This window comes from Muscardinus avellanarius (genome assembly GCF_963383645.1).
Source record: "Muscardinus avellanarius genome assembly, chromosome: 18".
Lineage (NCBI taxonomy): Eukaryota > Metazoa > Chordata > Mammalia > Rodentia > Gliridae > Muscardinus > Muscardinus avellanarius.
In genome coordinates, this window is record NC_137804.1 from 42,770,835 (window position 1) to 42,779,712 (window position 8,878).

Sequence of the window (8,878 nt, forward strand, 5' to 3'; positions counted from 1 at the left end):
GTAATCCCAGCATTCGGGAAGCTGAGACCAGAGGATCGGGGTTCGTGGACAGCCTCAGCTACTTAGCAAGACTCTTCCCAACTCAGTGAGAACCTGTTTCAAAAACCAAAAGACTAAATAATAGGACTCAGGGTGTAGCTCAGAGTTGGAATGCCTCTGGGTTCCATCCCTAGTACCACAAGAAAAAGAAAGAAAGGAAGAAAGAAAGAAAGAAAGGGAGAAAGAAAGATAGAAGTAATGAAGGAAAGGATGAAATAAAGAGAAAGAAAAAAGGAAAGAAAGAAAGGAAGGAAGAAAGGAAGAGAGAAAGAGAGAAAGAAGGAAAGAGGGTCTTACTACTTATTGGGTCTGGTCTCAAGCCTAAGACCCTCCTATCTCAGCTCCCAAGTACTGGGATTAAAGGAATGAGCCACCACATCCGACTCTTCCTGCTATCTAATAGTTTTTTCCTTTGTAATTTTCTCACTTTTCCAATGTTACTTTCAGTTTTTTAAGTACTGGGGATGGAACCAAGGGGCATTCTACCTTTGAGGTACACCCCCAGCCCTATATTTTTATTCTTTTTTGGGTTGTTTTTTATTACTGGGGATGGAACCCAGAGGCATTCTACCTCCAAGTGACACCCCTAGCCCTAGTTTTTATTTTTTATTTTGAAACAGGGTCTCGCTGAGCTGTAAAGAGCCTCACTAAATAGCTGAGGCTGTCTGCAAACCACGATCCTCCTGTCTCAGCCTCCCAAATGCTGGGATTACAAGCATGCACCACCATGCCCAGCTATATTCTTTATTTTGAAACAGGCTCTGACTACGTTGCAGAGGGCCTAAGTAGCTGAGGCTGGCTGTGAATCTGCCATCCTCTGTCTCAGACTCCCAAGTACTGGGATTACAAGTGTGAGCCACCGCGCCGGGCTTCTCCATGACCAGTTTATTCTAACACTAAGTCAGAAGTTCAGGGACTTGAAGTCCCAACAGCTGTAAGTGCCTGAATTATGCTCACTAGATGAGTTCTGAGCTTGACTCTGGGATTCCTAAGACTCCATAGCCAGTGATGTTTCCCCCTAAGTACACAAGAACAAGAAATGAAGAGGAGAAACCCCAAATCCCTGACCCTTTCTGAAAGTCATAATCACTCATCTGATGCAATAAACTGCAATCGCCATCAGTCATTGCTATGAATTGGGTATAATTTCAGTGTTGCCCCCCCCCAAAAAAAAGCTCCTGTATTAAAGGCTTGCTCCCTAGGTGGCACTATTGGGGACATGGGACCTTTGGGAGGAGGAGCCAGGGGTGCTCCTCAGAAGGGATTGTGGGATGCCAGACATCCCCCTTCTCTCTCCGAGTCCTGTCTCAAGACGTGACCAGTTGCTCTGACACATGGTCCTGCCAACCTCTACAACCATGAGCCAAAATAAAACTCTCTTTACTCCATCAGTATCCTGTGCTGAGTATTTGTTAGAGAGATGGAATGCTGACTAAAGCACTTAGCTCCTTTTTTTTTCATTTTCCTTTTTTTTTTTTCTGGTGTTTTCAGGGGCTTGGAAGGGTACTTGGCTTTGAACCCACAGTCATTCTACCTCCAAACTACACCTCTGTTTTCATTATTTATTTTATTTATTTTTTTATTTTTTAATTTTTTTATTTTTTTGGTGGTACTGGGGTTCCTGGAAGCCCTTCTACCTCCGGGCTACACTCCCAGACCTATTTTTACATATTTATTTGGAAACAGGGTCTCCTAAGCCAGCACGCGGGGCTGGCTTCGAACCTGCGTGATCCTCCTGTTTCTGCCTCCCAAGCGCGGGGATTACAAGCGTGCGCCACCACGCCCGGCTTCATTATTTATTTTAAAACAGGATTTTGCTAAGTTGCTAAGGGTCTTACTAGTTACCAAGGCTGGCCTCCAACCCATGATCCTTCTGTCTCAGTCTTCCAAGTACTGAGATTACAGGTGTGTGCCACCACATCTGGCATACAGTTATCTTTTCAAACCAGAGCTGTTGCTAGTGACCTGGCAGCCACCAAATACCTCCAATAGTTCATTCCTTATAAGGAAGATTCTGCTACTTGTGGCAAATGTGTGAACCTGAAAGATAGACACAGAATAAAAACACTACATGCTCGCCGGGCGTGGTGGCGCATGCTTGTAATCCCTGCGCTTGGGAGGCGAAGACAGGAGGATCGCGCAGGTTTGAAGCCAGCCGCGCTGGCTTAAGAAACCCTGTTTCCAAATAAAATGTAAAATAGGTCTGGGAGTGTAGCCCAGAGGTAGAAGGGCTTCCAGGAGCCCCAGTACCACCAAACAAACAAACAAACAAACACCTTACATGCTCTAGCTTATATGCAGAATCTAACAATAATGTCAAATACATAAATATGCATAGTAGAATCATGGTTATAGGGCCAGAGTGAGGAGGCATGGGTTAAAAGGTAAATTGAGTTGTGTAGGATGAATGACTCTGGATGTCTAATGTACAGCAGAACTACATTTAATACTATTCTACTATATAATGTAAGCTTGCTAAAAGAAGCTGGGAGTGGTGGTCTGTCATCCCGGTATTTGGGAGCCTGGGACAAGCAGATTTCAGGTTTGAAGCCAGCCTCAGTAACTTAGCAAGGCTCTCAGCAACCTAGTGAAACCCTGTCTCAAAACAAAAAGTAAATAATGGGCTGGGGGTATAGTTCAGAGGTAGAATGCCTCTGGGTTCAATCCCCAGTTACACCAATTATTTTAAATTTTGGTTTGGTTTTGGTTTTGGGTTTTTGATTTTTTTTTTTTTTTTTTTTTTTGCGGGTCTGGGGATGGAACCCAGGGGCATTCAACCTCCAAGCTACACCCCCTGCCCTATTTTTTTTATTCTTTATTTTGACACAGGGTCTCACTAAGTAGCTGAGGCTGTCCACGAACCGTGATCCTCTAGTCTCAGCCTCCCGAATGCTAGGATTACAAGCGTGCGCCACCACGCCCGGCTGGTTTTGGGTTTTTTGTTTTGTTTTGTTTTTTGTTTGTTTTGCTAAGGAGGAAAAGCTTAGGTGCTCTTGCCACCAAGTAAAGAAAGAATTTGAGGGGATGACTTTGAAACTGTGATCCTCCTATCTCAGCCTCCCAAGTACTGGAATTGGGATCCTAGGTTTTATAAAGTTTAACTATAACATTATTTGAAGAAACATGGATTGACTACTTTATATCATAAAAGGTATTTGATTGGGGTCGATATACTTAAGCACAATTTACATTATAATTTTACACAATAATGGAATTTTTTGTGACATACGTATTCATGCATGCATATTACATAATTCTGTCAATTTCATTCCCTTTAATCCACCCCCCCCCGTTACTATCTGTTCTGCAAGAATAAGTGCTGAATTTTGTCACTGGTTTTTTTTTCCTGTTTTTAGTGAGATGATCATACAATTTTTAGACCTTAATATGTTACTATGGTGGATGCTGTTATTGATTCATACATGTTGAACCATCCTTGCATTTCCAAAATGAAATCAACTTGATGGAGATAAAGAGTCGTCTTCTTAGTGTCTTGCTGAGTATGACACACTCACATTGTACTAAAGGTTTTGTGTCATCAAGGGTGTTGGTTTGTAGGTGTTGTTTTCCTTTGTGTGTCCTTATCTGGTTTAGGAATCAGGGTGGTATAGGAGTGTGCTACAAAGTGATTCATGTGAGAGGGGCAGTGCCAGATGTTGAACCCAGGTATGTTCTACTCCAACCTACACCTTTAGCTCTATTTTTTTAAATTTTGGATCAGGGTCTCACTAAGTTGCCCACGCCCTCTTTAAGTTTCTGAGGCTGGTCTTAAACCTGAGATCCTTCTATCTCAGCTTCCCCAGGTACTGGGATTACAGGTGTGTGCTCCCCATACATGGCTCAATACAAGCTTTATAGAATGAATTTGGAAGAGTTCTTCCTTTCTAGTTCATGCAATAGTTTGAGGAGTATTGGCCTGAGCTCTTCTTTAAAGATCTGATATCCAAGCCAGGTATGGTGGTTCACCTGTTTTAATACCAGTACTTGAGGCTGAGACAGGAGGGTCACAGGTTCAGCAACTTAGCAGGGCTCGCTACAATTTAACAAGACTCTGTTTCAAAATAAAGTAATAAAAAGGTCTGGGCTGTATCTTGGAGATAGAATGTCCCTGGATTAAATCCCCAGTACCACAAACATTTTCAAAGAGTTTTAAAAAGATCTGATACTTTTATGAGGATAATAAACTCCCATGATGAACTGTGAAACCACTTATAAGGAAGAACAGAGACAGTCGCAGCACAGAAAGAGATAACAAACAGAAAATGGAGAAACTTTAGTCTCACAATTTCTTCTATAATAAATGATATACCATGGCCTCAGTTGTCAAGCGTGGTTTATTCCACGGGAGTAGTGAAACGCATCCTGTGTGAGAATGATCGTAATCTCCAAATGCCCCTCATCTGAGGTTGGGCAGAACACTGGGAAAGCAGGAGACTGCGAAAGGAAACAGACTGGGCTTCAGGGAGAACAGAGAGCTCACTAGTGAGGCCGCTCACATACAAGACGGCCAGTGAATACATAAAAACTGATCAACGTCTTCAGCAGTCAGGAAAGTGCAAATCTAAACTCAGACCTTCCATCTTACCCCAGTCAGAACGGCAATCATCAGGAGCACAAATAATAGTAAATTCTGCCAAGCGTGTGGGGAATGGGAATCCTTATGCACTGGTGGTGGGTTGTGAGTTAATGCGGTCACTATGGAGATCAGTATGGATGGTCCGCAAGAAACTAGCAATGGGGGCAGTAAGACCCAGCTATATCACTCCACAGTGCGTTTCCAAAGGAACTGAAGTCAGAATATTACAGTGATCCTTGCATACCCACGTTTATAGCAGCCCAATTCACAACCGCCAAGCTATCAAACCAGCCTAGGTGTCCATCAGCACATGGATTGTGGAACTTTTACTCAGCCATAAAAAAGGACGAAATTATGTCATCTGGAGAAAAATGGATGGAACTAAAGAATATTATTCCAGGTAAGATCAGTCAGTCTCAGAAAGTAAAGGGTTATATGTTACAGAAAAAATAGGAAACAAGAGACTTCAAATAAATGAGGAGAGTGACCAGTAGAATAATGGAAGGGGACTTGTGGAAGGAGGTGAGATGGAGAGGGAGGAGACCTGATTAAGAAAACAGTTAAAACAACCCTATGTAAGCTGGGCATGGTGGCGACGCTTGTAATCCCCCTGCTTGGGAGGCGGAGAAAGGAGAATTGCACAGGTTCGAAGCCAGTTTCGCTGGCTTAACAGACCCTGTTTCCAAATAAAATATAAAAAAATAGGTCTAGGAGTGTAGCCGGAGGTAAAAAAAAAAAAAAAAAAAAAAAAAAAAAAAAAAAAAAAGAAAGAAAAAGAAAGAAAGAAAGAAAGAAAGAAAGAAAGAAAGAAAGCCAGCCTCAGGGTTCCATCCCCAGTACCACACACACACAAAAAAATCCTATGTACATTTATGAAGCTGTAAATACCAGTTTCAATATTATGAACAGGGAGGGGGCGGGAGTGGAGTGGACTCCAGAAGGAAATGAGCCTGGTGTTGTGTGCATGTGTTTCTATCACACTGAACTCAATATGATGTATGGTTATAATGCACCGATAAAAGTATATTTAAAATTCAATGAAGTAGTTGAAATTAAGAAATCAAAATTCTGGAAAATCAGTGGAAAAAAACAAGATATGTTTCCTGATCCAACAAAAGAATTACAATATCTGGGTGATGGCTTAAAAATCCTGGGCTCACAAACACATCTTTTAAAATGTCCCTCTTAGGGTCTACATCCAAATATGTGTAAAAGTATGAATATGGCATTGTTTTCCTGGATAATCATTGGTGGGAGAGGGTAAGGGAAAACAGGAGGGGGAGAAGGCACCAAGTATAGTTTAAATGTATACCACTTATGTTCAATAAAAAATTGTATTGAAAATAAAAAATAAATAAATGAAATGTCCCTCTTAGCCGGGCGTGGTGGGCATGCTTGTAATCCCAGCATTGGGAGGCTGAGATCGAAAGATTGCAGTTCACAGACAGCCTCAGCTACTTAGTGAGGCCCTCTGCAACTTAGTGAGACCCTGTTTCAAATAAAGAATTAAAAATTGGGCAGGGTGTGTAGCTTGGAGGTCGAATGCCCCTGGGTTCCATCCCCAGACCTGCAAAAAAAAACCATTCCCTCTTACATCTTCCCTTTGAAGAGTCTTCTCAGAGCCCCCGTCAAGTCCTTGTTCCTCAGGCTGTAGATGAAGGGGTTCAGCATGGGCGTGACCACGCTGTACATCACTGAGGCTGCTGCACTAGAACGTGAGTTATGTGTGGCAGATGTGCTAAAGTACACACCCAGGCACGTGCAGTAGAACAAGGAGACCACAGAGAGGTGAGAGGCGCAGGTGGAAAAGGCTTTGTACTTGCCCTGAGCGGAAGAGATTGCACGGATGGAGGAAACTATCTTAGAGTAAGAGTAGAGGATACCGGCCAGGGGACCACAAAACAGCAGGCCTGCTGCGCAATACATCACCAAGTCATTAGGAAAAGTGTCAGAACAGGCCAGGAGGACCACCTGGTTGAGTTCACAGAAGAAGTGTGGGATTTCCAAGTCTGTGCAGAAGGACAGCCGCAGCACCATTAAGCTTTGTAACAAGGAATTCAGAGCACTTGTGATCCAGGACACCAGCACCAGCAGCACGCAGAGCCGGCGGTTCATGATGACCGTGTAGTGCAGGGGGTGACAGATGGCCACGAAGCGGTCATAGGCCATCACAGTCAGGAGGAAGTTGTCCAAAACTCCAAACAGGATGAAAAAGTAAATCTGGCTGATGCAACCCTTCAAAGTTATGGCCTGGCTGTGCGTCTGGATGTTCACCAGCATCTTTGGGACGGTGGTGGAGGTGAAGCAGATGTCCACAAAGGACAGGTTGGAGAGGAAGAAGTACATGGGCGTGTGCAGGTGGGCGTCTGAGATGGTGGCCAGGATGATGAGCAGGTTCCCCAGCACCGTGACCAGGTACATAAACAGGAACAGCCCAAAGAGGAAGGGTTGCAATCTGGGGTCCTCTGACACTCCCAGAAGGAGAAATCCTGAGATTCCTGTGTCATTTTCTGGACCCATGTGGTTGATGTAACTAGCAACAACAACAACAACAACAACAAAAAGATAGAAAGAAAACAGACATGAGACATTGATGCAGCAGCAGCCTGGCAGAAATGCTCTTGTTTCTATTCTACAGTCAGCACGTGGGTTCTTATGTTTTGGGTGTGAATCTGCACCTCCCTCTCTGATTCAGAATTGCTGTCACTCTCAGCCTGTCCCTAGTGAGCTATGGATTCAAAAGTTTGTGTTTCCTTCGTGCATTAGAGGAATACAATTTAGCGATGATTGTGTTCCAGCAGTGTCTAGGCAGTAACTGACTGATCCTAGAAAAGCAAGCATTCCTAACACAAGTAAGGGGAGTAACACACGCAAATATAGCAAGTAAGAAATAAACACATGGCATGCCAGTGGACAAGAGTTACTCTGAAGAGGGAAGAAAAAGCCAATGCAAAGGACAAAGTGGGGAGGAAGTGTTATTTCATACTATTGTCTAACCTGCAGAAAAGTTATGTATGAAAGGAGATCTTCAGTCAGGCATGGTGGCTCAAACCTGCAATCCTAGTACTTTGGAGGCTGAAATGGGAGGATCACAGGTTCGAGACCAGCTTCAGCAAATTAGCAATACCCTCAGCAACTTAGCAAAACCTGTTTCAATTTTTTAAAAATAATAAAATAGGGCTGGGAATGTAGGTAGAATGTTCCTGGGTTTAATCCTTGGTGTTACATCCACAAAAAATGAGATTTCTAAGGGGGAAAAAAAAGAAGGGAGCCACAGTACCACCTGTAGACTGTGTGTCTGGCAGGCGCAGTGGCCAGTGCAAAGGCCCTGAGGGAGGTGCTTCTTGCAGATTTTCGAGCGCAGTGAGGAAGCCAGTGTGAAAAAGAGAATGATGATTTGGTGTGGGTGGTTCCCTAGAATAATGCAGAGTGAAGTGGCCCTTTGCTGTGATGCTCCAGACACGAGGACTCTGTCCAGAGGTGGCTGCACTTGCTCCAGTTAAGTGAGCAGGAGGCCCCTGCTGAATGGACACCCGCCTCTGCTGCCTTCAGACCTGGCCTCTGTATTACGAGTTACATTTTGGAACATATTAAACCCAGTTCCTCTTTCTCTGACTCCTGCTCTCAAGCCTAAAGACAAACACACACACACACAACACAAACCACTTAAAAATGCACCTTCTGTCACAATCTCCTGGGCCTGTGTTAGTACCATGTTCTTCTCTCTCCCAGTGACACTATTCTAAAGGAACTGGCACCAGGAAAGCTGCCTGCACAAGGTGCTATCATCAAAGGGACGTGAAAATGGCACCCATAAATGACAGCTTGTAAATCCCCAGATGCACATCTTGGGCTCCTTTTGGTATGGCCACATTCTACCCTGCTTTTATAGAGTATAAGCAACCTAACCAGCGGCGGTGATGCGCTCCTGTAATTCTGGTACGGGGAGGCTGAGACAGAAGGGTCACAGGTTCAAGGCTAGCTTTAGCAATTTAACAAGACCCTGTTAAAAAAATAAAAGCCAAAAAGTACAGAGCAGGTAGCTTGGAGGTAGAATGCCCCTGGGTTCAATCTCCAGTATCAAGAGAAAAAAGAAAAAAGAAAAAAGAAGCAATCTGTTGCATAAGCAGAAGTTACAAGGTCTTAAGGGAGAAAGTGACTAATTTAGTTAGTTCCTGAGAGGCTGAGTGAGGGGAAAACTTCCCCATGTCTCCCGGGACTCCCATGCCAATTATGCCCTCTGCAGCCTTGCAAAAACGAGAA

General features: G+C 43.8%; 1 protein-coding gene across 1 annotated transcript; it reads right to left on the reverse strand.

The window, feature by feature from the left end:
- Positions 1-6,205: 6,205 nt before the first annotated feature.
- LOC308276904 (olfactory receptor 7A40-like) lies at positions 6,206-7,135 on the reverse strand (the record flags this gene model as incomplete). Its single annotated transcript, XM_080715858.1, has 1 exon — positions 6,206-7,135. One exon carries the CDS (start codon positions 7,133-7,135, stop codon positions 6,206-6,208), a length of 930 nt encoding a protein of 309 aa, XP_080571984.1.
- Between the last annotated feature and the right edge of the window lie 1,743 nt (positions 7,136-8,878).